Source organism: Condylura cristata, unplaced genomic scaffold, assembly GCF_000260355.1.
Source record: "Condylura cristata isolate star-nosed mole 26May11 unplaced genomic scaffold, ConCri1.0 scaffold00005, whole genome shotgun sequence".
NCBI lineage: Eukaryota > Metazoa > Chordata > Mammalia > Eulipotyphla > Talpidae > Condylura > Condylura cristata.
The window spans coordinates 45,027,439-45,055,437 of NW_004567106.1; the positions used below are offsets into that span (position 1 = coordinate 45,027,439).

At 39.9% G+C, this 27,999-nt stretch overlaps 1 protein-coding gene across 1 annotated transcript; it reads left to right on the top strand.

The window, feature by feature from the left end:
• PIK3CG (phosphatidylinositol-4,5-bisphosphate 3-kinase, catalytic subunit gamma) lies at window positions 1–27,999 on the top strand. Its single transcript, XM_004676925.2, has 11 exons — window positions 1–66; window positions 2,121–4,127; window positions 7,601–7,666; window positions 7,779–8,004; window positions 9,404–9,507; window positions 10,866–11,012; window positions 12,597–12,687; window positions 13,487–13,617; window positions 14,552–14,663; window positions 15,838–15,995; window positions 27,133–27,999. Exons 2-11 carry the CDS (start codon window positions 2,133–2,135, stop codon window positions 27,409–27,411), a joined length of 3,309 nt encoding a protein of 1,102 aa, XP_004676982.1. The 5' UTR covers window positions 1–66; window positions 2,121–2,132; the 3' UTR covers window positions 27,412–27,999.

The following is a 27,999-nucleotide window of genomic DNA, read 5'->3' on the forward strand; positions in this document are numbered from 1 at the left end:
AACACTTCCTCTGCATCTGGATATGAAGGGAGACCCAGAAAAGCGGAAGAGCTAGCAGCCTACGGGGTAGATTTGAATTTGTTTTGTTTTCAGAAATTAAACAAATGATCCTTCGGCATCATCGCCTCCGCTGCTTTATCAGGTATTGCTTCCTTCTATTTTTTGCCCTTTGTTGGGACTGACCAGGAATAGCGATACTTCCTTCTCCGCTAGAATATTTTTATCTGGACTTGTTGTTTGTTCTTGTGATGATACTACCATTCGGTTCTTCTGAATCGGGTTGAACCTAGATGCGTGGAGCAATAGCTTTGCAGGTGCTTCAGTCCTTTTTGTTTTTATTTGGGAGGAAAAGGGACAGCACAGGGGCTTCATGATCATAAAAGTGCATGCCTAGTGTTTATTATACTGAACAGTGTTTCTAATATCCTCAAGCAAAGGAGAAATCTCCATAGCCTCAATCATGAAGGACAGCAGTGAGTATTTAGTCAAACCCATTTTCTTCTGCTTCTTCTATCTTGTAAGATTGTTTGGTGTCACTGAGGCAAAGGTACTGTGCTTTATCTGCCTGTGCCTACATTTTACTTCAAGTTAGTGTCAATCTTAATATGTCTTATCGTTCTCTTTTTGTTCTATAGTGTAGGAAAAGACCAATCATAAATGTTTCAAGTCTCAAAGAGACAGTTTTTGGGAACAGTTGGCTTCATGTATGTACTAAGTATAACTTTGTAATATTTTAAGAAAAAGTATATTGGCTTTTTAAATAAGTTTAAGATTTGAATGTAAGTTTGGAGCTAAAGAAACATCCTTATCTTTTTGATTTAACATTTCTTTTTTCAGTATACATCAAATAGCTTTTCTTGAAATAAGTAGTGTGAGTCTAACATTGGTTGTTTAAGAAAGTAAATTATATTTTGAAACATTACTTTTTGTTTTGACAGTTGAGTCTTAAAAATATATGGTACAAGGTATTAATATTAAATATTAAAATGAAATGCCTTATTCATATTTTAATTTTAATATTTTTATTATTTCAATGGTTATGAAGAGTTTCTTCCTCCCATGCTTTAAGCAGGGAAAGTATTTCTTAAGTATGTGTGGTGAGTGGATAAGCTGATGACACCAAATTTGATTTTTCACTACAGAGATGAAAATATTAGAGCAAAAGAAAAAGTTAAATAAACGACTGATGTCCAAGCAGCAGGTCAGTGGAGTCCGGAAGTCCTGCCTTCCATCCCGTGACTTCTCCACTATCTAAAGTAGATGTAATAAACTGGTACAGTTTAAATCATCTGAAAATTAGTATTAGAGAATAAAGCCTGTGTGACTTCCCTACAATATTGTCCTAATAGAGCAATAAAGTCAGAATTTCATAATTGAAAACTTAATGTTCTTGATTACAACATGCCAGTTCTGAGACTGTTCTGTTTTCTGAATGAAATGCAGACTGCCTTTCCTAACAAGAAAGAAAAAAATTGCAAAGAAAGACAGGAAGTTGACTAAGGAGTAGATTCTGGGTCTAAACAGCTTGAAAAAAGAGAACATGAAGTGATGTTGGTTAAGGTATCTGGGTCCTAAGGAGCAATGTGAGGCCGAACAATGAGGAAATAAGCCAAAGGGCTGTTTTCAAAGTGCAGTGTTTCAGTAGTTCATATTGCACCTGTACACTAGGACTTGACCCTGTGACTATACTCATGTGTTTTCAGTGTGCTCAATAACAATCACCACGCTGAACCACTGTAATATTGAACATATCAGACAACGTGCTGTGGCTAATATGAGTACTTTACGTATCTTTTTAAAAAAATATATTCAAACATAGAAAAGCAAAATGGTTCACGAACCCCCATAAGCCCGTTGCGCATACAGAATAACTATGTATTGCCTTACTTACTTCCCCCTCCCCCGCATCCGACAGAGGGACACAGGCCCAGAGCGCACAGAACTAGCCTGTCCCTCAGACACTCAGCGGCACTAGGACTAGAGGCCGGGACCCCAAAGTCCCTGTGTCCTTGTGCACCCACCATTCTTGTACACCCTGCTTCTCTTTCTGCCATCTCACAGGCAACTGTAAAGGGAGAATACCTTTCCGGTGAAAAAGCCTTCTGTTTCTCTGCAACCAGGTTGCACGGGGCATGGAGCTGGAGAACTATGATCAGTCCGTGGTTCTGAGGGAGGACAACCGCCGCCGGCGCCGGAGGATGAAGCCTCGCAGCACCGCGGCCAGCCTGTCCTCCATGGAGCTCATCCCCATCGAGTTCGTGCTGCCCACTAGCCAGCGCAACAGCAAGAACCCCGAAACGACGCTGCTGCACGTGGCCAGCCACGGCAATGTGGAGCAGATGAAGGCCCAGATTTGGCTACGTGCGCTGGAGACCAGCGTGGCCGCTGACTTTTATCACCGGCTGGGCCCGGACCACTTCCTCCTGCTTTACCAGAAAAAAGGGCAGTGGTACGAGATCTATGACAAGTACCAGGTGGTGCAGACCCTGGACTGTCTGCGTTACTGGAATGTGCTGCACCGGAGCCCCGGCCAGATCCACGTGGTGCAGCGGCACGCACCCTCGGAGGAGACACTGGCGTTCCAGCAGCAGCTCACTGAGCTGATAGGCTATGACGTCACCGACGTCAGCAACGTCCACGACGATGAACTCGAGTTCACGCGGCGCCGCCTGGTCACCCCGCGCATGGCGGAAGTGGCGGGCCGTGACCCCAAGCTTTATGCCATGCACCCCTGGGTCACGTCCAAGCCCCTCCCGGATTACCTGTCCAAGAAGATTACCAACAATTGCATCTTCATTGTCATTCACCGCGGCACCACCAGCCAGACCATCAAGGTCTCGGCGGATGACACTCCAGGCACCATCTTGCAGAGCTTCTTTACCAAGATGGCCAAGAAAAAGTCTCTGATGAATATTCCAGAAAGTCAAAATGAACAGGATTTTGTGCTGCGTGTCTGTGGCCGGGATGAGTACCTGGTGGGTGAAACTCCCATTAAAAACTTCCAGTGGGTGAGGCACTGCCTCAAGAATGGGGAAGAGATTCACCTGGTGCTTGATGCGCCCCCTGACCCAGCCCTGGATGAGGTGAAGAAAGAAGAGTGGCCACTGGTGGATGATTGCACGGGAGTCACCGGCTACCATGAGCAGCTGACGATCCACGGGAAGGACCACGAGAGCGTATTCACCGTGTCTCTGTGGGACTGTGACCGGAAGTTCAGGGTCAAGATCAGAGGCATTGACATCCCTGTCCTGCCCCGGAACACTGACCTCACAGTTTTTGTGGAGGCAAACATCCAGCATGGGCAGCAGGTCCTTTGCCAGCGGAGAACCAGCTCCAAACCTTTCACAGATGAGGTTCTCTGGAATGTGTGGCTGGAGTTCGGTATTAAGATCAAAGATTTGCCCAAAGGGGCTCTACTGAACCTCCAGATCTACTGCGGCAAAGCTCCAGTACTGTCTGGCAAGGCCTCTGCGGAGGCTCCCAATTCTGAGTCCAAAAGCAAAGCTCAGCTTCTCTATTACGTGAACCTACTGCTGATAGACCACCGGTTCCTGCTGCGCCACGGGGAGTATGTCCTGCACATGTGGCAGATATCAGGGAAAGGCGAGGATCAAGGGAGCTTCAATGCTGACAAACTCACATCCGCAACTAACCCAGACAAGGAGAACTCAATGTCCATCTCCATCCTTCTGGACAATTACTGTCACCCAATTGCTTTGCCTAAGCATCGGCCCACCCCGGACCCCGAGGGAGACCGGGTTCGCGCAGAAATGCCCAATCAGCTTCGGAAGCAACTGGAAGCCATCATAGCCACTGATCCCCTTAATCCTCTCACAGCCGAGGACAAAGAATTGCTCTGGCATTTCAGATATGAAAGCCTTAAGCACCCGAAAGCATATCCTAAGCTATTTAGCTCAGTAAAATGGGGACAGCAAGACATTGTGGCCAAAACCTACCAATTATTAGCCAGAAGGGAAGTCTGGGATCAAAGTGCTTTGGATGTTGGGTTAACAATGCAACTCCTGGACTGCAACTTTTCAGATGAAAACGTAAGAGCCATTGCAGTTCAGAAACTGGAGAACTTGGAGGATGATGATGTTCTGCATTACCTGCTACAGTTGGTCCAGGTAGGGGATGCCGGGCAGTCAGTGGCGCACTCTCCCAAGGAACTGATTTGCATGTGTACAGGCACCCCATTCAGTTATCATCTATTGTCCTTTGTCCAGAAGGTCACAGCCAGTCAAAGTAGATGTGATGAAGTTGCCTCAAAAAGTAGCAAACTGTCTTTGAGAGTTGCTAACATTTTAAGACATCAGTATTTGTCTTTTTAGAAGGCTTGACCCTTTGGGAGTACTTTGTCCTTATTTATTATATTCATGATAGGTTTAATTTATTGCGCCATGGCCCCAAGTGGTTTACATGCTTTTCCTGTGTTCTTTAACTCTCCCAATAATTGCAGTGGGCAAATTAACCTTTACATTTTATATGCAAGGAAACTGAGGCATGGAGAACTATGTAATGTGCTCAAGGTCACAGGCTTTTAAAGCAACAGACTAGAATTCAAAACCATGAGGTCTGACTCCAGGCCATTCTGCTCTTTTCACTGCCCACTCTCACCCACCTCCAGTATTCTGTGTGTTCTAGAGATAAAGCTCTTATTCTGAACATATTAGTCACAGTTTGTGGACACCTCATCAGGATGGGACCTTGTAAGCCTCTCCTTTTAGACAAACCTGGTAGTTCTATGCTTCTACTCCAGTTCTCCTGCCTTTCCCAAGTCCAGGGAGGATAAGTGATTTGCCTAAGGCTTAGGTTGGAAGTTAGAGAAAGGAGGAACTGTTCCCAAGGCATTCTCAGTTTATATTGTGCTGTTTGAGAAGGAAGAGGAAGTATGGAATTGGAATAGAAATGCTATTCTAGAGCACAGACGTGCTCATTCATTAATTCAGCAACATGTACTGAGCGCTTCCCGGTCCTGCATGCTAGAGCAATGGTGAAGCCAGTCTTAGCTGTCCTGTAGCTTGTGGTGCCATGGAGAAGACTGACATGGGTACACATACACAGACACAAATAAACAGTGACAAGGGCTCTGAGGAAGACCACAGTCAGGGATCCTGAGGGCACTTAGTTTAGGCTGAGGAAAGCAGAGACAGTTCTGTCTAGGTGCTATTTGACCTGAAATCATTGGGATTATTCAGGCTCAGTGTTAGATACTACATTGACTGGTCATTATCCATATTAATAGAAAATCACTGGAGTTTTATTTTGGATATTCTCAATTTTAACTCTGAATTTTCAGCTTCCCATTAGGCAGATTTAAAAAAAAAAAAAATCTCATTTAGCTTGTCTTCATCTGAGTCAAATACACTCAGTATTTTTTTCTACCTACAAGTTTAGATACTGGCATAACACTAACAAAACTTTTAGGACAATCAAAATGTCTTCAGTTTTCTAGCTTTTCATAACAAAAAGAACATAAAACAAATCTATAGCAGAACTGCTCCAAGCCCCAAGGCTACCATGGATTAGGTTTCATTACCATATTTACAAGTACACTTTGCACAACTGGGAATAGTGTCTTGGAAATGTTATAAATGAGTGGTCAATAAGTAACATACATTGAGTCTATGGTCATGAATTTGAAAAAGTAGTCATTTGTAAAACTGTATGAGATGTTTTCAATTAGGGCCATATGACTCATTCCTGATTAAAATGGTCTCATAGCTGAGCTCTGCAGTCTTTACAGAATTGAAACATGAAGAAGGTAAAAAAGACTCATGTTTGGGTTAGAAACTTAAGACATGTCTGAAGTCAGTACCGTGACTAAATAACCACATTTTCAGAATTAGTACTTTAACGGCAGTTACAATGGCAACGCTTTGACCACAGCCATGAAAAGCATTTTTAAAAACTTTAGGGATAATTGAAAATATTATCACCTCAGTATTGATCCCTTACAAGCACGAAAAGCAGGGTAAGAATTGGAAATTATAGCAGTGTCTTAAACATAAAATAGAATGGGAATTTCTCCTGTTCTTTGGTAAAAAGAGGATAGATTATTTCTTCTGATTAAAGAAAACACTATGCCATACTTAACTTTAAGCCTCTCCTTACACTTAATACATGACATCTATACTACACTCTTATGTCATATATATGCATCATTATAATCTGAACAACATTTTGTTAGTCTTGCTGCTTTTTTTTTTTTTTTAAGATTTATTTATTTGTGCATACAGAACTGGGGTACAGGCCAGAGGCTCAGGGGCGGCGAGAGGCTTCACCAGAGACAGAATGGGGAACAGAACAGGCAGATCAACGAAGTACACTGCTGAGGGGAGCAGCGGGCGGGTCAGGAGAGGTCTGCCACGCCATGTGGTCTCCTCCGGGGCAGGCGGGAATCGAACTCATGCAGAAGCGGCTTTAGATTCTCAGTGCTGTGCTTTAACCCGCTGCGCCACCAGGGAGGGCCCTAGTCTTGCTGCTTTTAAAATTATAAACTAGTACAAGCTTAGAGCAGAGTACAAAAAATGATAGGTCATGCATTCACCAAAATTTAATTGTATTTTGTTTCTTTGTCTTTTGTATAGAAGAACTGGGGAGTAGGGGGTACAGGGGGTGAGAGGATTAACCAGACACAGAGTGGGGAGCAGAACAGGCAAATATACTGAAGTACACTGCTGCGGGGAGTCTGGACAAGACAGGCGAGGTCTGCTGCACCATGTGGGTCAGCTCCCTGGCCCAGAATCAAACTCAGGATATAGCAGTGAAAGCTCTGCGACTTAACCCCTAGGCCACCAGGGAGGCTGGCCCTAATTGGATTGTTTTATTGGTTCTTTTTCTAAAGTCATAGACTGTCCCTTAAGTCAGTATCTCTTCTTAACCAACGGATATAAAAACCAATATAAAAACTAAATACTAATACTAATAACTAAATACTAACGGATATAAAAACTAAATACTAATAAGCTAAATACTAATAAGCATAGAAACTAGAGATTTTCAGACAAAAACTGTGTACACACACCACGGCGTGGCAATGGGTAGTGATCAGTCTGTGGGGGTGATCTAGGCATGCTGTTTGCTAGCAGTGTGAACCCATGGGTGGCTCAGTGATTTGCTAGTGAGAGGCCAAACACACCTGAGCAGAAGGAAAGCCACAACATTCTGAGACTTTTCATATCTAACAAGTATTTTTCTCCTTTCATATGCCCTGTTTCCAGTGTCCCTTTATTTTTTTATTGTTGTTCCAACATCCTCACACCTTCCACTGGTAGAGATGTGTTACAGCCATCTCCATCTGTCCCTTCTACCTCCCCAACAAATCAAGTAAGTCCTCACTGAGAGCAAAGGGTCCGAAGTGATCAAAAGCGCATGCCTGCGGCAGTTCTGGCTTCTAATCCTAGTCCTTAAACCAGAGGCTCACTCAGGCCCAAAGTGCCCTGGAAAAGAAAGGAGTGAACCGAAGTGACTGGTAAGATTCTCATCACCCCTTCCACATGGGTCCACTGCGGGGGAGCTCCACCGTCCTCCATGTCTTTTTTCCTGAGTAAACTACACAAAATGCAGTCCCACAAATGACAATGTATTCTTCCTTTAGGCTGTGAAATTTGAACCATACCACGACAGTGCCCTTGCCAGATTTCTGCTGAAGCGTGGTTTGAGAGTAAGTACTTCCATTTTGATAATAGTGTGACAAGTCAAAAGTTAGAGAGAACTGACTGGTAAGCCTAAAGCATTAGTCATAATTATGTCAACCATCTTGTTCCCACCCTCAGAACAAAAGAATCGGTCACTTCTTGTTTTGGTTCTTGAGAAGTGAGATAGCCCAATCCAGGCACTATCAGCAGAGGTTTGCTGTGATCCTGGAGGCCTACCTGAGGGGCTGTGGCATGGCCATGCTGCATGACTTCACCCAGCAAGTCCAGGTCATCGAGATGTTGCAGAAAGTCACCATTGATATTAAATCCCTCTCTGCAGAGAAGTATGATGTCAGTTCCCAAGGTATAGAGGATACTTTCTTGGTTCTCTTTACAAATGCCTTCTTCTCCAAATATCCTCCCTGTGATTCTTCTTCCTTCTGGAAGGCAAATTTCACCTTCCTAAAGGTAGCCAAGAATGCATTTTTTATTCTTCTGTATGCATGGAATAAGCAAATTCAGCGACCTTCCTTTACAAGTTTTTTTTTTTAATCAGTATACTGACATGTTCTTAGCAATAAATTTATAATAATAGATATTAAACTTTTTGAAAATTTTAAAAGACATGTAGATATGAGGGATTGTTTAAAACACAACTGTACACAGAGATTCATTATTTCCAGATCTTTACTTTTTTCTCCATCTTTCAAGTAGGCATAGAATTTTCAAATGTTCAGTCTTTTAAAGTAATGAATTATTGAGAAGCTATTTTAAATTTTTTGCATAGATATACATATATATTTCAGAGTGATCTATATACACACATATGTATGTACATATGTGTATATTTATATTCGCTGAAATTTCAAATATCATCTTCTTATTGCTGTCCTTAAAAACCCTCTCCATGTTCTAGGACAATCATTCCTTTTTTGTTTTCCCATACTACATTAAATTATAGTCATCTTTCCGATATGGTAAACACATCTTTCCGATATGGTAAACTGTATAAACTATGAAGCTAGGAGATAACTCTTACTAATTTTTATACTCCAAGACCCAGAACAGTAGTTTATAATGGACATTTACTACCATTGGGTCAGTTTTTTAAATTTCTAAATATTTTGAATTTTAATTCTTTCCTTTTGACTAATACAGCAATAATAATTTTTTCCTTTTTTCTAGTACAGTAATAAATGGTTACTTCTAAAAAAAGTAATAGTAATTTTTTTGTCTCCAGTATATCTGTTACTCAAAGAATAATTTTTAATTTATGCATTTTGCCTTTAGAATTGGAAGGTCATCATTATTATCTGTACAAAATCTAACTTCCCCCTTTGAAAAGAATTTACAGAACTCTAACTGAATGCTATTTAATCTGGCCTTCAAATATCTGTTCCCTAAATCAGATAGCAGTTTAAAGTTCCCACATTGGAAAGAAAACTAAAGTATCAGTTCCTTAGTGTTATCCTCAATGCACCCTTCTCTATCTAATTGCCTTGCTGCCCTATATATATTCACTTACTTCTTTCCCCTGATCTGGTATGTCTACATGGCTACATTGCTTACAGGAAGCCTGACTTTTCTTGCCACCTGCAAAGGTTAATTCTTCAAAAGCTGAAGCCTTTCCCTTTTTCTTTTGCTCCATATCAGATCAAATATGTAGATTATTGTGAGTAGACATGGTGTCCAGACATTTTATTGATAATATTGGTATTTAAATTTCTTGAATTCTCATGTCTTATATGCTTTGACAATTGCAGTTATTTCACAACTTAAACAAAAGCTTGAAAACCTGCAGACTTTGAATCTCCCAAAAAGTTTCAGAGTTCCGTATGATCCTGGACTGAAAGCAGGAGCCCTAGTGGTATGTATCTCCTTGATGTCATGAAAATGATTACCACATTAAGTCTAGAAGACATCCATTACCATAGAAAGTTATAATTTCTTTTCTTATAAAGAAAATTTTCAAGATGTCCTCCCTTAGCAATTTTCAAATATGCAATACAATATTGTTAACTACAGTCACCATGCTGTACATTATATTCCCACGATGTATGTGTAACTGGAATTTTCTACCTCTTGAACCCCTTCACCCATTTTGCCCACCCCTTTCCTCCCCTCTGGAACCACCAACAATCTTTTTTCTGTATTTTTTTGTTTGTTTGTTTATTCATGTTTGTTTAGATTCCACATATAAAAATAGAAAAACACTTCACCAATTTTCATGACACCCTGGTGCAGGGGTCATGCCAATCTTTTCTGTGTCATTCCAGTTTTACTATATGTGCTGCCAAGGGGAGCACTCAGCCAATATTTTTACTGTCTCCCTCCTTTTGGAGTTACAACTTTATGGAGAACATCTAGACCACTGACTATATCTGGTCTGGGCTGTAGCCTAGAAGCAACCCCTAGACAGTAAACCAAGACAATTAGACGCCTCCCCCCAACTTTTTTCCCTTCTAACAGGGCCACCGTCCTACACTGCTTATTGTTCACTGCCGAAAAGCATTGCTTTGTATATCTTGCCCAATTTCTAGTTGCTATGGGAGGATACCAATTCCTATAGCTGTTAAGTCTCATTGATAAAGGCAGTTCCTCCCTTGCATGTTTAATTTTTATACAGTTAGCAATAAACTGGCCCTATGACAAAAGCACATGTTATCTACCTCCTTTCATTTAGAGACTGGTAGGGATGATACATTTATATAGTTTCAAATTGTATTTGTTTTTTTTCCATTTAAACAGCACACTTTTGATGTATGCTGAATTCACTTTTGGCTTAAAGTCCCTTTTTTTTTTTTAATTTTCAAGTGATTGGCTATTAAACTGCACCTTGAATTTATCTAGAGGTACAGGGGTATTTCTGGAAGGGGGAGGCATTGTATCTGAGTAGTAAGGCTCCATTTAATACTCTTAAATTCCATCATATTAGATTTTACCCATTGGATATGATTCTGCAGTAATAATTTTTAGATACTATGATGGCTGTAGAACTCCTTATTCAAGTTAAATCTCAGGGAAGCCAAACATATAAGTAAAAACCAGGGAAGTTCTCTCTATTTCAGGGAAAGTTGAGTAGAAGAGTCCTATGATATATTTTTACCCAGATCATTGAAACTCATTTCCAGTGAGAAATTTATCTATAAAAGAATTTGTGTAAGAGAATTTGTGCCTTCACAATGCATGTGCATTGTATGTAGGACACGTGACTGTTTCTTACAGATTGAAAAATGTAAAGTCATGGCCTCCAAGAAAAAGCCCCTGTGGCTTGAATTTAAATGTGCTGACCCTACAGCTCTATCTAATGAAACAATTGGAATCATCTTTAAACATGGGGATGATCTACGCCAAGACATGCTTATTTTACAGGTATGTTGCCATCAATATTTTTTCCAATTAACTAAAAAAAAAAGAATTCTTTATCATAATGAAAAACACCTTCTACAGAGTTTATCTCCACATTCCTCTTTTTTGAGATAAGCAGTGATCAAGGATTACATAACAGAGTTCACTGAGAGGTGGTGGCTATGGATCACTACATCACAATCCAGTGAGCACTACAGGCCTGTAATTCCCAAGAAGATGCATATCACATTCGCAATACTTACTTCCTTTACCTAACCTCTTTTTGTATACATATTATTCCTGGTATGGTAACATGAGCTAGAGATATAGTACATAGGATATGGGTATATTTACCCCCACTCTCTTCATACTCACAGAAGCATGAGTTCATAGGACATAAGGTATGTGTGTTTGACACATCTTCTTTGATACACAAACACTAACTCAAAAGGGAATGATGTGTAAGGAGAAATAAGATGAAGATGTAGGTTACTAGGGAAACCACTCAGCTAAGTGGCAAGACGGAATAATTACTAGAGCAGAAGGTCAATGTTGAAGTCATTAGTGCTGATCATTTTCAGATTTTCTGGTATTTCTGGATAAACATTAGTTTCACAAATGTATAAAGTAATAGTCTTCATACCCTACCTAGTTGTTCAACAAACATAATTTCTAACATTTAATATTTATTTCAAATAGGCAAACCACAGTACTTTAAGTATAACCTATTTAGAAGTTGGCATGTTTTTAATTCTCTCCATTACTGTTTTTACTTATTTCCAATATGGAAACAATAAAACTCTTGCTTTTGTTTTCTTTTTAAGACTGGCATGTGTATTGTCCTGGAAGTTTTGTTTGTTTGTTTGTTTGTTTGTTTGTTTTTTAGTAAAAGAAAAAAAAATCCCTCAAACCTTCTAAAAAATTATTAAATTTTGAATAAACTTATTGAATCCTTTGAAAATGGGCACTTCAAAAACACAAAGCATCACTCTGTTGTTCCTCTCATTTTGAAGGGAAGTTTGCCTTTTTCCTTATGTGCTTGGTTTTGTTATTGAGGCTCATAGCTTGATGGGCAGAAAGGTAATTCAAGCTCTCTGTCTCAGCTTCTTTACCTTCAGAATGGAGTAATAATCATCCACACTTAGCATTAATGAGACTGATTGACAAAACTCAGCACTAAGGACATGTTCCTGCTATCATCATGATTGACAAAACTCAGCACTAAGGACATGTTCCTGCTATCATCATCATGATTTTTGCCTTGGTTGCAATCTGAGAGTGTCTCATAGATAAAAATGAGTAAGATGTTAGAGTAGAACTTTTTAACTGTGGTAAAATATAAATAACCAGAGTGAAACATTTGAATAGATGACACATGTCTGAAACCTACCCTCAAAGAAATCTGCTTGTCCCTTTTATTCTTATCTGATGGTCCAGAGTTTGCAGGCTCCTATAGAAGGAAAGCTCTAGAGAGTACCATGTTAGTAAGTAAAACTACAGGTATCACTTGCATAGTTCTTGTTTACATGAATATTTTGTAAACCTAAGAACAACATATTTATTAAGTAAATATATATTATAATGGAAACATTTCTGTTTGATGTCTAGATTCTACGAATCATGGAGTCCATTTGGGAGACTGAATCTTTGGATCTGTGTCTCTTGCCATATGGTTGCATTTCAACTGGTGACAAAATAGGTAGGTAGTTACATCGGGAGAGGAATAAAGGACTCAGCTCACTTTAAAAGATCATAATTCCTTCAGTCTAGGCATTTAATAACTCAAAAATTCCAATCATATTCCATAAAGAAAGGAAGAAAATGTCCAAGGCCAATAAATGTGACTCTCAAATTAATACAGCTACGTTGAAAAAACAAGAATGTGTGATTCAAATCCTTGTGACTATACATGGAAATGATTTTAATAAGAATTTGTTCCCTCCTCTCTACTTTTCCACCTCTAAACTTGGCCTCATTTCATTGCGTACTCAACTTCTCTCTCCCAAATAACTTAAAAGTAGACAGGAAGATCTGTCACTTATTTTAATACCCTAGAATCCCTATTACCAAAGCTGTTACTCTACTCACAGGTGCTTTTATAGACATTTAACCTTTTAGTTTAGATCAAACATTTTTATTCAAGTTTCCGATTTGAAAAACATACAAACTATTTCCATGTGACCCTGTAATCTGAGGGAGGAAAAGGTGTATAGTTTGCCAAGGGAGGAAGGATATGTTTAGCACATAAATACTCGTATTTATTGCCTTTTGAAGCCAACTCTTTCCTCTTTTCATTCAGGGATATTGACAACATGTCCCACAAACTTCCATATCCTCCTCTTTCTCTTCCTTCTATGTAAACCAACAGCATGAACCTGGAAAAAATAGCCCTGTGAGGTTAAACTAGTCTTTTTCCTCTACACAGCAAAGACAAAGCCATTTCTTGGGGTCAGACACTAAGCCCCAGATTACATCAAATTCTGTGCCTCCTTCTGTAGGGATGATCGAAATCGTGAAAGATGCCACAACAATCGCCAAAATTCAGCAAAGCACAGTGGGCAACACAGGCGCATTTAAAGATGAAGTCCTGAATCACTGGCTCAAAGAAAAATGTCCTATTGAAGAAAAGGTGATCTCCTGCTTAACAGCCCCACTCCTCAACCCAGCTCTGAAGGCTCCTGCAAGTTGTCAGTGATACAGCAACAGTGGCCTCATGTCTTCAAAGGCTCACCCAACATCGTGCTTCCTGACTTCCTGGGAGGCCCCTTCCTTTGAAGCACAGGAGTTTTAAATGCTTGGCCAGGGTGCAAAATGGCGCTCAGTTCAGAACTCCACCCACATTTGCTTCTCCTTTTATTATCAGGCATGCTTTGCATAAAATTTGGTTCTAGAAAATAGTAACTTGTTAGCCCTTTTTTATGATGATATTTGTTGTTCAGCAGAAAAACCACATACCCCGTAAAGGAATCTGTGATCTACCACTGCCTCTAATCTAATGGTAAATTATGGATGCTGCAAATGTCATTCCACCATTCCTCTGAAGTATAGATGAGGAATCCTTCACAAGCTGTGTGGTTAGGCTGTTTGGATTGTGCTGACAGGATTAGCACTTCTCATTTGCATAGTTAGCAGCCTTTGTGGAGGAAATATGATTAGTAGCATTTATTATCTGTTAAACATGTGGACATATGAACCCATGCATACTTTAAGTGGTCATAGGCAAAACATATGTTCAGCAATGAAGGAGAAATTATTATGGGTTCCATACAGTTGTTGGTAAGTGGTGCATAAAAAGGAAGTGAACCCTTTGATTAAATTATTGTTGGCCTTTGACTCTTGCTTCCTCCTCATGCTATTGTGATTCACTGAGTTTTCACCTGAAATACAGTGGAGCAATATGAAAGTCACCACTGACCATAACATTAGTGAAATCAGGCACAGCTGATTTTTAAGAACTCCGAAAATTGTTCTCTGAATGGTGTCTTTCTGCAAGTCCTTTGTAATGAATTCATGCTACTCTTTATAGCTAGAACAAACTAATATGTTGATGCATTTTTAATTAGTTTCAGGCAGCTGTGGAGAGATTTGTTTATTCCTGTGCTGGCTACTGTGTGGCAACCTTTGTTCTCGGAATAGGTGATAGACACAATGACAATATTATGATCACAGAGACAGGTGAGTTTACTATTTTTTGATTATGGTAAAATATATGTAACATAAAATGTGTCCTTGTAATCAGTTTTAAGTGTAAAGTTTAGTGGTTTTCAGCACATTCACTTTGTTGTGCCACCATCATGTACCTTCCTCTGGAACATTCACATTTTCCCCAGCTGGAACTGTGTCCCCATAGACACTAACTCCTCATTCCCTCTCACTCCCAGCACAGAGTAATTATTAAAAAGAGTTCAAGGCCAGAGCACATATCTAGAAATTATTATTGTGTAACGACTGAAAGGTTGTGGTTACCACGGGCAAGATCTATGAGTAAGAGAGGATAGAGGAAATGCCAGAATGTAGCTAGAAAGCAAGGCGAGCACTATGTGCCAGAAGCTGCTGAAGGTTGGAGTGACCAGCAGTGCCTGATGCTCCAGAGAAGCTCAAAAAAGAACTTCCAGATATCCTTGAATCTGAAATTGGGCCTTCCTGCCCACCTCAAGGGTCACTGGCCTCTCTGGCAGTGGTCAGTACTGGCTACTGACCATGATATCTGTCTCTAAGAAAATGGGACCCCTTTAAGTATGGAGTCTGGGAAAAGCACCAGCTTGGGGCAAATCACTCTTTCTATCAAAACATAATGTATTCATAGACCATACATACAATAAAGTGCCATACATACAATAAAGTGCCATGCACTCATGGAAGGACTTTGGTAATGAGGGTCATGATGATGACAGTGGTAGAAACCGACCCAAAGGACACTCTCATGATGTATTTCTGTCATGCTACTCCAAATTCAAAGGTGGGTGCCCCACCCCCAAGCAGTGGAACAGTGTGTCCAGAATTACATAGAAAACATGAGAGAGTCCTCCTGACATATGAGCCAGAGTTTTGATTTATATTTTCTAGGGATAATTCTGAGACAAGAATATCTTAATGGCATTTGACTGTCATTTGAAGAACTCTGGGAGGATATCAAAAGTACACTTAGTTCAAAAAGAGCTTTGTGGCTACCACTGCACACACCTGCTAAGACCAAAATATCACAAACTGATAAAACAATGTAAAAATAGCCCTATTGCCCAATATAGCTCATTTTCGGGCAACTTACAAACATGTCAAGAAACAAATCACGGCACTGTTACAAGTGTTTATGTTGGTATAATGATGTCACACATTTTCTTCTGTTAAGGAAACCTATTTCATATTGACTTTGGACACATTCTTGGGAATTATAAAAGTTTCCTGGGCATTAATAAAGAGCGAGTGCCATTTGTGCTGACACCAGACTTCCTGTTTGTGATGGGAACTTCTGGAAAGAAGACAAGTCTACACTTCCAGAAATTTCAGGTAAGCGGCTTTCCTCTTGGTGGCCACTGCCTGCAGCAACCAGGTGTGCTTTCAGTGCCCTCACTTCTCCCCCGGGGGCTCCTCTAGCCTCCTCCTGCCCCCCTCTGGCATGATACCTCCACTCCCTCCCCAAGTGCAGAAAGGACACTTGTCAGTAGTTCATCCATTTCTAAGCCATGAGTAAAGGGTCCATGAGCTGCGTGGCATGGCTACTGGAGAGGGCTTTGAGGGAGAGCATGAGGCCGGCAGGTGTGGCCTTTCAATGTTACCTAACCAAAACATTACCTAGAAGACCCTGACTTTACAAATATTTTTCAGGGTTCCCATACAGTCCTGAGCTTCTCTTGATTTCTGCCATATATGTATATCTGTATATGTATATATGCACATATATGTATACATGGATATTTATCAAATCACTTACCCAAGAAATTCGTATTACACCACTGAGTGCAAGTCTCATTTGTAAAGAAGAGTCCTTTCTCTCGCCTGGCAGTCTTGTCAACTTGGTAACAGGTTTTATCAAGAGCTCTGGCTTGCCGGGCTAACAGGCTCCGACGTGGCCCACCCATCTCCCTGGGATGTTTGCACCCACTTTCTTCTTCATTCCTTCCTGATCTATATCTACTTTTGATATCACATATTTCAAATCTCCAAGTAAACTTTTCACACTTGCAAATGTAACCACTGTAAAGGAACATAATTCAGAAAAATTGTCACTAGTACGGTAATCTATTTTATAGCCATGCAGACACAAGTACACGTGCCCTGGGCTCCTGTTAAAGAGTACCCCTCACATCCACACCCACACTACCCAGAGCCTCCTGGTTCGACTTGCTCTTAACCTTTCAACCAAGTCTTTTCCTGAGTCTCTTCTTGAGTCCCATGTTACTCCTAGATGATGGCATGGCCTTGAAGTTGAGAAACCTGTCTGTCCTTGTTTGTTCTCTTGGCTGGGTTTTGATTTGGTGGTTTTAGAACTTACCCTCCCATGGTCTAAGGAGAACTGTCAGAGAAACTGAGATCTTTGTGGCCAGATGGGCTTAGGGTGTTTAGTGTATGTTTTTTCAACTGGGTTTCATACTATTTCCAGGGAGTTGACACATTTCAGTCCTATTTTTCTTTAAAGTTACAAATCACATAGTGTGACACTTACTGAAAGAGAAAAATGGTTCAAATTGTTGGAACACTCAATTTTCCTCTTGAAGGTGGGTTTCCTCCATTTAGCTTCAAATACAGTGCATCCTGCCACAGTTTAAAGAACCAGACAGATACGAAGAAGATGACCTGAGGAACAAGTGGTCATTGCATCTGTATCTGTGCTGTCCAGGGATTTTCCCCAGAATGACTGCCCATCTGTCCTGTTGCTGACAGAAAGCATTCACATAGACTCCCAGAGTGCCCACGCCACCCCCTAAATCCCAGCAGCACCTCTGCATTGATCTTCTCTCTTGTTGTAAAGTTTCAAATATTCTTTAATGAAAAGATTTTCGGTGGGAGGCCAACGAAAATCCCCCTCCAGGTGGCTTCCACCTAAAGTAACAAAATCTTTGCCATGAGCCTTTTCCCATCTGTCTTTCACATCTGCAGCACTTTCCCATCTCCCATGACCAAAGCTTGTTAAACCATCAAAACCTCTTTCACTATAGTGACTTCTGGCAGTGTGCATAGCGCAAACACCAAGTGTGAATGCTGTTGCTTGTGCGTTTCTCAGTACTGGTGCTATCTGGATGCCAGGAAACCCATGCACTTTGAGCTTTAAACACGACACAGCATGGCTCTGCAATGGAGGTTGGGCTCTGGAGCAGAACAACTTGAATTTGACCCAGGCCTCACGGCTTAATAGCTGTAGGCGTGATTCAAATGACACATCTTTTCAGAGCCCTAGTTTTCACATCTGTAAAGTAGAAATTTAAGACTTACCACAATGTGGGGTAGGTTGTTTTTTGTTTTTTGTTTTTTTTTGAGATTTTTAGATGAAATGTATAGAATTCATCTATATACAATATGTAAATATATAGAACTCACCAGCACCTCGACTACCCCAGCAATGCAATATGCCCTTGTTATACTCATCACAGTGGGTCTTCAAACTTTGGAAAACTTTTAAGTTGAGACACCCTTTTGAAATGTGATCTCAGACAGAAGTAGACTATGTAAAACACAGAAAAGTGGCATGCTCTGGGTTAGAGAATGAAGGGGCCCAAACTCCACCTGGCCCCCTCCCTACCTGCTCCCTACCTCCTCACTTTCCCTATCCTTCTCTCTCAAAGCATGGAATATGATGAAGGACAGTGTGAGATTATACACCCATTTCTAAGTTTCCAATTTTCCAGCTTGACGAAATGAGCAGAAGGTTTTCATCATTTGACTCAGACCTTGTGACAATTTTTGTTTTCACCTATGGCTAAGCCTGCCAGAAAGATGATCTGTTTCTTAGTTTCATGTTCTCTTTTTGAGATGAAGTTCTTCAGGATCAGAGAGCATGTCTCTAAACTCTCTAAATAGCATCTCAGGATCTTGGGTAATAAAGCTGCCATTTTTAGGTAAGCTGGGAAATGCTGTATATATTTACATTTAGAATGAAAGCACTCTCATCACCAGTGAATCACTAATTTTGAATTGATAAGGTTAATTAATGCACGAGACATATTTGAATAACCTGCTAGGAAGGTGGAGAAAACTTGATCCACTTTTTGCTAAGGAGAGGTGAGCCTTAGACATACACAGACACCGGTGTCGTGACCAGAGGGCACAAGGACAGAAACTGAAAAGAGGAAGGGCCTTCCTTACCCAACGCTCTCTTCTTTCCACAAAGGAGTTTAACTGAACACCATGGTCATAAATTATTTCTGGAACAGAGGAGAGTTCAGGGATGAGCTGTAATCACAGAGACACTAAACCAACAGTCACTGTTTGAACCCAAGAACACCTGTGCACCTTTGGAGCACAGTATTAAACATATACTTTTCCATGGTGACGATTTTGATAAGTAAATTCTCCTTAGAAAAATCTCTCCCTACTGAAGAGGTAAAAAAGGAATTAATGTTTTACCCTCTGGTAATTCACTTTAGAAACAGTTTGTTTTCACCTTTACTGTACAGTCACAGAACATATGTCACACACAAATATAGTGATATAACTGGCAAATGAAATTTGACTTCCCGTTTATTTTTATATAAGAATATTTTCCCTAATTTTCAAAGTAGTAAATACATTTTATAAAAACAGAATCCAGCAAAATATTAAAAATAGTAGAAGGTAATAAAAACAAACCCACCTTTAAAAAATAATACCGTCAACATTTTTGTGTTCTTCCATCTTTCTAATAAATATTTGGTCTTTAGAAATTTGTAAATCAGAATTTTGTTTAAAACTGAATCTAAGACATAGATAGGAAGTTATTATTTTATTTAAAACCACTCAGTGATTTCTCATCTCCCTTTTGAACAAAATCTAAATATCCAAACATAGCCAGCAAGAGCTTGGCGGGGCACTGCCTCCAACCTTCCCCCACGTTTCTCTCTCAGGTCACAGCAGCCCCACTGCGCTGACCTTCACCACCCTTCAGTCCTCAGGGGCAGTTCCTGCATCAGGTGCATGTGGGAAGAGATTAGATAAGCCCCCAGCTTCTCCCTCCACCATAACACATTGCATTTCTGTCAGTTTAGGCAACAGTAACTCGGGCACAGAGTGATGAGCTGCCTGCCATCACATGGACATTAAAAAGCCTTCAAGATGCAGATGAAACTACTGTACAGCAGTAGAGGAAGTAAACCTAATTTGGACACATGTTTAATGAAAACATGCAAGTGTCCTGTGGCACCTACTCACATTTTTATGACCTTTTGTTGTAGAAACACTGCATATTTTCCCCTGACTGAGCAGTAATGCATGCCATGAGAAGAACATAGAGTGCATGCCTGTGGTAGGCCCTCAGTGCTGGAAGACATCCGGAGTGCAAACAGCCTGGCCTCATGCAGACAAGCCTTTTGAAGATGTTCTTTCCACACAGTAGGCACAGAGCAAATGTGCGTGAGACAAAGCTGAGAAAATCGGGAAACCAAATAACATCGTCCCAAACATCACCGGAGGCAGGCTGTCTGAGGAGTGCACTGCAAAGGCACTTGCCCTAGATGTCACTCTTAGGAAGCATTTCATAAGAGAGCTGTCTGGAGCCCATGTACTATGCTGTTTTCATCTGAAATGCCAGCTTTTCAGGCCCTGCCCACTTTCTACTGCCTTTTCCCCGATGTAGTCCCACAAGCCCTTCAACCTACAAGCTCAGTTCTGTGCCCAGCTAGAGTCCTGACTTTGGTTTTTATTCACCCAAAGGCTAGCTCTGCTGTTGTGTAGCTCTCCTTTAGGAGATGAGTTATTTTAATACTTTCTGTCTCAGTTCCTCCACCAGGGTCTCCTGCTTGTTGCCTGCTTCCAGGATAGGAGTTTTGTCATTTGCCTTGTTGGTGGCTCAAGTATTCTCCCTAATCTCAGCTACAGGGACCACCAAGCCGCAGAGCCCTTGCCAAGTGGCCCGCCTGAAGTCTGCAGTTACCTCACCATTACTTTACTTCCCACTCTCTGATGCCCTCTTGGGTGGCAGCTCCCACACTTGTCTACACCTGTAACTGTCTCTATCTGTAACCTGGTAGGCTGGGTCTTCTCGGTCTCCTGTTCCATCCTGCTGTAGACAGCCAGGCCCTGTCCCTCTAATCCTAATACACATACTGAGTAAATACCTACTAATTTTCAGGCACTAGGCCAGGCACAAGGAACACTTGGTAAAGCAAAATGTCTTCACAGTTTAGCCCCTTTGTACATGATTGCATGTATTCATCCTGATTTTACAGCATTTAATCAACCAAACTGGCCCTGCATGCTAAACATTCATTCATCACATATTTGTATTTGCTGGGGAAGGTGCCATCTCACTGCACAGCAGAAGGCGTCAATATACAACTGCACACATACTAAGGAACTCAGCCTAAGTTTGCAGAGGGAGCCATCACCCCTGCCCTCAGGATAGAAAAGCACTATGGATTGAAAGAAGGGTTTTGTTTGTTTCAGGAACTTACCGGCTAAATTCAACTTCATTTTGCCAAGGCAATACAGGGAAGGGAAGGGACATCCGGGTCAAAAAAGTAACATGAGCAAGGGCACAAGACGACTATTTAGTAGCACTAGTTAGGAACAAAAGTACATTGGTATGGTCGGAACACAGTGTGGAATGGTATTTGAATCAAGAAGGGAAATTTGGTTCAATTTGAAGCAGAATATGGGTTGGGTTGGGAGGTAAAAGGCAGGGAAAGAAGTCATCTGGAATGCAATCGATGAACCACAAATTACTATAACAAAGATCATTTATAGGTCGAGTGGAGATGACAAATCGATGGGTCAAATAATTGCCCATAATATATCAATAAAGGATTTTCTCTTGGGATTTGCACCCTGACCTACTCAGGCTCAGCTCCCCCCATTCGGGTCTGGAGACTCAGAGTACTTTACTCTTGCTCTGCTAGCCCTTAGAATATGCTCTCAGGAGGGGTCCAGAATCAGTCATTGATAGAAGTTTGTATATGCTGGTGTGATATCAAACCCACATGTGGACTTGTGAAATTATTATGACTTAGATAACCTTTTCAAACGTTATCATTTTTCTAGGCAAGATATGAATGCCAAGACTAGAAGGATCACTGGCTGAGGCCAGCAAGCAGTGTCCCTTACTGCCAAAGATACTCAGCCCTGTTACTGTTAAACATTTACCAAGAGTAACCTTCCAACTGGCACTAATCTCCCCATGTTTAGGTTCTTTTAGAGAACTGTTTTGTCTACCATAAGAATATTATCAGGGATACTAGTCACCATGTTATAAAGTGTGTTCTTTATAAAGATCCTTTTGTGAACTTCTATCAGGTCTTAGTTTCCAGAAAATTTAAGCTTATTTAAATCTTTTGAAAATTAGATAAGATAGCAGCTTAGATTTTCCTTTTGGCTACTTAATTTATTGGAAGTCTGTCCAAGGTAAATGTATAGAATTTGTAATGCTTAGTTTCTTTCCCAAGCCCACTTACTTTGTTACCCTCTTCTCTTTTCCTACCCTGCTTTGACTTCCATGTATCTAAATTCACCTTCAATCCCTGTTGGAACAAGCATAGAAGATAAATCACACAACCCAAACATAGGCTATTTAGAATATCTGACTAAACTGGAACAGTTTAATTGTAACCTGTGGGTTTCTAATTAGCTTCTCACTAAATACTTGAAAAGATGGCAACACAGCCCTTCCCCTGATAAACAGAACTATTCTGAAAATCATTCCTAAGAAGTCCTTAAAGATAAGAATCCTAATTCAAACTCAAGAAATGCACTGGCAAGTGGCTCTTCTTCTCTTCCCTTAGATTTACCAGAAAGTGCTTCTTCCTGCATTATTAAGTCCACCAATCAGTGACTTTTCTTTCCTGTGCCAAAATAACTGAAAATATGGTCTAGCTAATTCACTGATTTTTTTTTTTTTTGGTATAAAAAGCCAAATAAAACCCTCTGTCTTGGGTTGCAATACTGTACTTCTCCAGTGTTTTCATCCTCTAGCAGACAGAGGCAGCAATGTTACTTAGAAGTAGGTGAGTGCAAATATTCTTTTCGTCGAAGGATGTTTGTGAGTTCTTTTTTCTCTTCCTTTACCCTAGATTATTTTCCTGAAATTTTTCTTTTATGGTTCTGAGATTTCTTCCTCATATTTGTGGATATGTACAGTAATATTTCACTTCCACTTTGTACAGGAGGATGAAGTTTCACTTTAAGAAAAAGAGGCCTATTCCACATGACCTTGGATAGTCTAAAGCAGCTGATCAGTGGTTAAGAAATTATAGATTGTGGGTAGAAAGTAGTTTTTCAATGAACTGATAAACCTGGGTCAGTTAACACATCAAGCCAAAGTTTTGACCCTGAACTGGTAATGAATTCTTTTATTCCGAATACTTGTGGGTGTGGTAGTTTTGTAAAAACAATGCTTTGCTTTAGCACTAGATGCTGTAATTAAGGCATTTGAATCAACTATGAAATTAACACCAGATGTACTAAGGCTAAACCTATATATGTTAGCTACTAATGGAGAGTGTTTCAGCCAATTACATTAACAGTAATACAGTGATCCCTACATTCACACTCGCTAACAAATATATTAAAGTAATTCCCTGAAATTAGGTTCATCCTTTACCCCTTCTTCTCTGCTCAGTAATATAAAGCCTTCAACAGGCAGTTGAGAAGCACAGAATGAGGATGTTTGAGGTCAGTGACAGGCAGCCCTGGCAGAAGGGAAAATTCTGTTGCTAAAATCCAGTAACTTCTGTGTTCTGTGTTTCCCCCTGAGTCCCTGAGCCACATCCTCATACTCCCTCAAACCGCAGGTCGATGGGCTAGGCAGCATGACCAGTCTGCTCTCACAGACCCTTTGCATGAGTACAAAGGGCAGAAATGAAACTCAGGGGCTTGAGGGAGCAGGGCAAGTGCGCAAATGTGCCCTCAAAGCTAAGAACGCCTGCAGATGTGGCCAGCGTGTCCTTTTGCCATTCTCCACCGTACCTCAGACCCGTGCAAGGACACTCTTCCCCCTTGGTACTGGTTGGAGAGGGGGCTCAGCTCCCATCCCAGCTCACCTCACCATCGTGTTCTGAGGAGACACTTTGTACAGGGCATCTAGATGAAATGGTGGCTCTGTTTAGAGAGGTGTGTTCAATAATACAATTTCTCATGCTATTAATAACAAAAATCCACCACTTACATAACTCTTCAATTGCACCATGACCAGGTGAAATTAGTATTATTATTATCATTCCTATTTTACAAACGAGAACGTTGAGATCCAGAGAAATTAAGTAGTTTCTCTGCTGACACACGGCTTGTCAAGAATAAAGCCAAGATTTGAATCCACACAGCCAGGTATGACTGTGCTTTTAACCATTATTCCACATTGCCTTTAAACAAAAGATTAATTAAATCTTTACTATGTCTCTAAAACTACATGACCAGTCAGAATTTAAACATTGTGAAAAGATTAAAAAAAGTGAATTTAAACATTGTGTCTGGCAGATAATGAGACATGCAGTTCAATTTGGAGATGATGTTTCTTTCTCATAGAAGAAGCCCTGATGTGTGGACATCAGCACTCACTGATTAACATTAGAGTCAGCAGAAATTACTTATGGTGGTAGAATGCCTTCAACAAACAGAACAGCTACTTTTCTTTAGCATGTCTCTGTGTGCTGGGGCGCTTGGTAAGTCCGTGCACTGCCATCTGAATGTTTCCTGAGTACCTATGGATTGGTGTTTTAATAACTTGGCCACAGATTCATTTTCCTCCTCAACATTTTCTATTAGAGTTTGACCACTGAGTGGGTCAGGCAGCAGGTGTTTGCCAGAGTCTCCAGTGTACAGGAGGAAAGAAAATAATTAAAACTCAGAATAAACTCTATAATTCAAAATCAAAAGGCATCCACATCGATGCCCTTGTGGAAATTGTGCAAGATGGCAAATTAATGAGACTGTTGCCTAGGGTGAAATCGGCCTTAGGCTGTGTAATTATCAAGAAATGAGAGCAACCTCAGTGGGTCCTATGGATGAGAAGAAAATTATTTCCAGATAAGAATGCAAGAGCACTGATGCACCACAGTGCGTCCAGGGGACAAGGCTCGCCTGAGCTGCGGCAGGAGCAGTCCACTGCTGGGTCTGCTGAGTCTCCACATCACGTCAGAGAGAGATGTGGACTCACCTATCTGCGCCGGGGGTGGGGGGGGTGGCCAGAGAGCAGACTGCCAGTGACTGAGCCTTCACTGTATGGCAGCCTCTGTGCCAGGCATTGTGCATGTACTGCCTCATTTTTTAAAAGCCTTCATAGCCCACTAGTTTTTATACTTGGACAGGCAACAGTTCATGGCCTTGACAGACAGACACCAGCATGACCATCATAGAGTACCCTACCACATGCAAGTGAAACAAACTCATCAAAAAGTAAAAAAAAAAAAATCACTATGAACAGTCTGTCCTGAAAAATTGGGTTTTTTTAAATAGAAATATATCGACCACCAAAAAAGGATTATATACTACATGTATTGTTTGATACCTGCTTTGCAACTCAAACAATTTAACATGGCTATTAAATGCTCTTCTGCAGTATGATTCCAGAGCAAACAACTGTAGATACTTTCACAGACCTTTTTGATAAATCCCCTGTTGTAGGACATTATGCTTTTTTATGTTTCTACAAATTTTAAACATATTCTAATGAACATTCTTGTAGGTAAATCACTGAAAATTATTTAGTATTTTAAAAAGGTAAATCTCTAACATGGAAATTGTTGGGTAAAGGATATAAACATTTTTAAAGTCAAGGTTATTGAGGCATAATTCACATACAGTGAAATTCAGCCTTTTTATGTGTACCATTCTTTGAATTTTGACAAGTGTCATCAGTCATTTAAGTTATATAACATTTTAAAGCTTTTAATGCATATTATCAAGTCTGCTAGTAGAATTATACCTGTTCCCATCTTTCATCAGCCTATGAAAGATTAACATTTGGGTATTATCATTAGCAAAAGTATATTTTCTAATTTGGCAGAAAGTTCCAATCTCAAGTGACATTTATTTGATTACTAATCAGATGGCATATATTTTCATGTGTATTATCTATTTTTGTGTGAATTCTAACTTCTACCATGGCCTATATTTCTAGCCAACTTTCTCTCTTGCTTACTGATTTGTCAAAGGTAGGAGTGGGGAAGTGACCTGTCATGTTGCAAATATATCTTCTATTATCATTTGCCTCTTTTAACTTTGTTTATAACTTTTGTTTTCTCAAATGTTTAAAATTTCAATAATCCTCCATCTTTTCCATACAGATTCCACCTTGGAAGTCATCTTCATAAAATTCTTTCCCACTCAATGATTATTGCATATTTTTACATTTACATCTTTAATTCATCAGAAATTGATTTTGGTGTATCAGATGGTGCAAATTTTATCCCAAATGACAAGCCAGTAATACCAGCCATATTTATCAAATAATAGATATTTCCCCAGCAATTTGACAAGTCCCCTTTATTATAAGTTTTGTTATGTACTTAGGGATATCTCTGGACATTCCATGGACTGTCTTAACTTTCTGGGAAAGAAATAGGTACTGTTTCACATGATCTAAAATACTGTAGCTTTCTAATGTTCTCATATCTAGTATGGCAAGCATAGTTTCTCATCACTAAACTTTTTGAAGATGGTGTCACAGGTCCTAAGTATTTGGGCTGAATCTAGAACCATACATAAGGTCAAAAATCCAATAGGAATTTTTATTGAAACTTTATTATATATCTGCATTAAGTGAGCCAGAGATCACCAGCTCTCCTGGAATCTACACAGCATTAGGGTTTATTCCAATTTCTAAGAGTAGTTTCCACAAGGTGCTGTATTAAAATCCACTTTTGATTTTTACAAAAGTAGCATGTAGCTTTATAACTAAAATGTAACAATATGCATCTTTGTAATAAACAGTCTTGTCACTGAGAAACATACTATGTTGTTCCAGGTATTAGTTTTCTTTGACCACCACAGGAAATTTCTCCAATTTTAAAATTAGGTTCTGATTGTTTTTTATATATATTTACCCCAGGAATCCCATCTTTTTGTTAGTGTTATTTGCAGTATCTGTCTTTTCATTGTACTTTTAACTGGTAATTCCTATTTATAGTAGCCTATTTATTAATTCCATAAAATTTAATTTAATAAAAACTAGTTACAATAATATTTTTGCCCTTTCAGTGTTCCAAAAAGACAATTAAGTTCTGTGTAAATGCTAGCAAGTTACCTTAGCTTTTCTGATTTTACACTTCCTTTGTTTCCCCAGTGTTCATTATTCAGAAAAATTTTGGTAGACAATTTCAGACAGTTCCAAATATTGTTACATTTTAGTTATAAAGGTACATGCTACTTTTTTTAAAATGAAAAGTGGATTTTAATACAGCACCTTGTGATGAAACTACTCTTAGAATTTGGAATAAACCCTAATGCTGTGTAGATTCCAGGAGAGCTAGTGATCTCTGGCTCACTTAGTGACCATAACAGTAACAGCATTCTCTTCTCTATCCAGGAGGTCTGCGTTAAGGCTTATCTAGCACTTCGCCATCACACCAACCTGCTGATCATCCTGTTCTCCATGATGCTGATGACAGGAATGCCCCAGCTAACAAGCAAAGAAGACATTGAATACATTCGGGATGCCCTAACAGTGGGGAAAAATGAAGAGGATGCAAAAAAGTATTTTCTCGATCAGATCGAAGTTTGCAGGGATAAAGGATGGACTGTGCAGTTTAATTGGTTCCTCCATCTTGTTCTTGGCATCAAACAAGGAGAGAAACATTCAGCCTAATACTTGGAGCTATTGACTCAACAAACAAGTCAACATTCTAATGCTTTAAATTAGTGCATCAATCATTGACCTTATATTTTAAATGTAATAGGACATTATAAAAGCTGGCACTTCAAAAGTATAGCTCTTTTTGTAGAACGCTCTTCTGGGAGAAAAAAATATTGGCATGGCTAATTGTTTAAGTAATGTTCAGTTTTGTCTTATTTGCAGATTTTTTTCTTCTCATTTGTGTCACTGATGTTGGAGAACATTTAAACCAACTAGTCACTCCTCATTATGCTTGATATTTTGACTACCAATAACTCAATAATATTTAGAATAATTGATGACATCTATTTTCAGCAGGGTTTTTAGTTATCCTTGTGTTCCTTGTATTCTTTTTTGGGGGGGAAAGATAATCATCATACTTCTCTTAAATGATGATTCCAAATATCCTTTCAGGTTTTGTGATCTTAGTATGTATACTAAAAACAGGGAAAGAGAATGAATCTTTTCAGTAACTTTCTTTTGTAACTAAGTTCCTTTTTAACGTACAACTGAGACACACAATCATGAAATGGAAAATCTGAACTTTTGTAGCATGATGCT

Bases quoted from the DNA above. Each gene is read 5' to 3' on its own strand.
- PIK3CG (XM_004676925.2), top strand. From the start codon at position 2,133: ATGGAGCTGGAGAACTATGATCAGTCCGTGGTTCTGAGGGAGGACAAC. The intron at 7,667-7,778 runs GTAAGTACTTCC...TCCCACCCTCAG, and splicing joins TGCTGAAGCGTGGTTTGAGA to AACAAAAGAATCGGTCACTT. The intron at 13,618-14,551 runs GTGATCTCCTGC...ATTTTTAATTAG, and splicing joins AATGTCCTATTGAAGAAAAG to TTTCAGGCAGCTGTGGAGAG.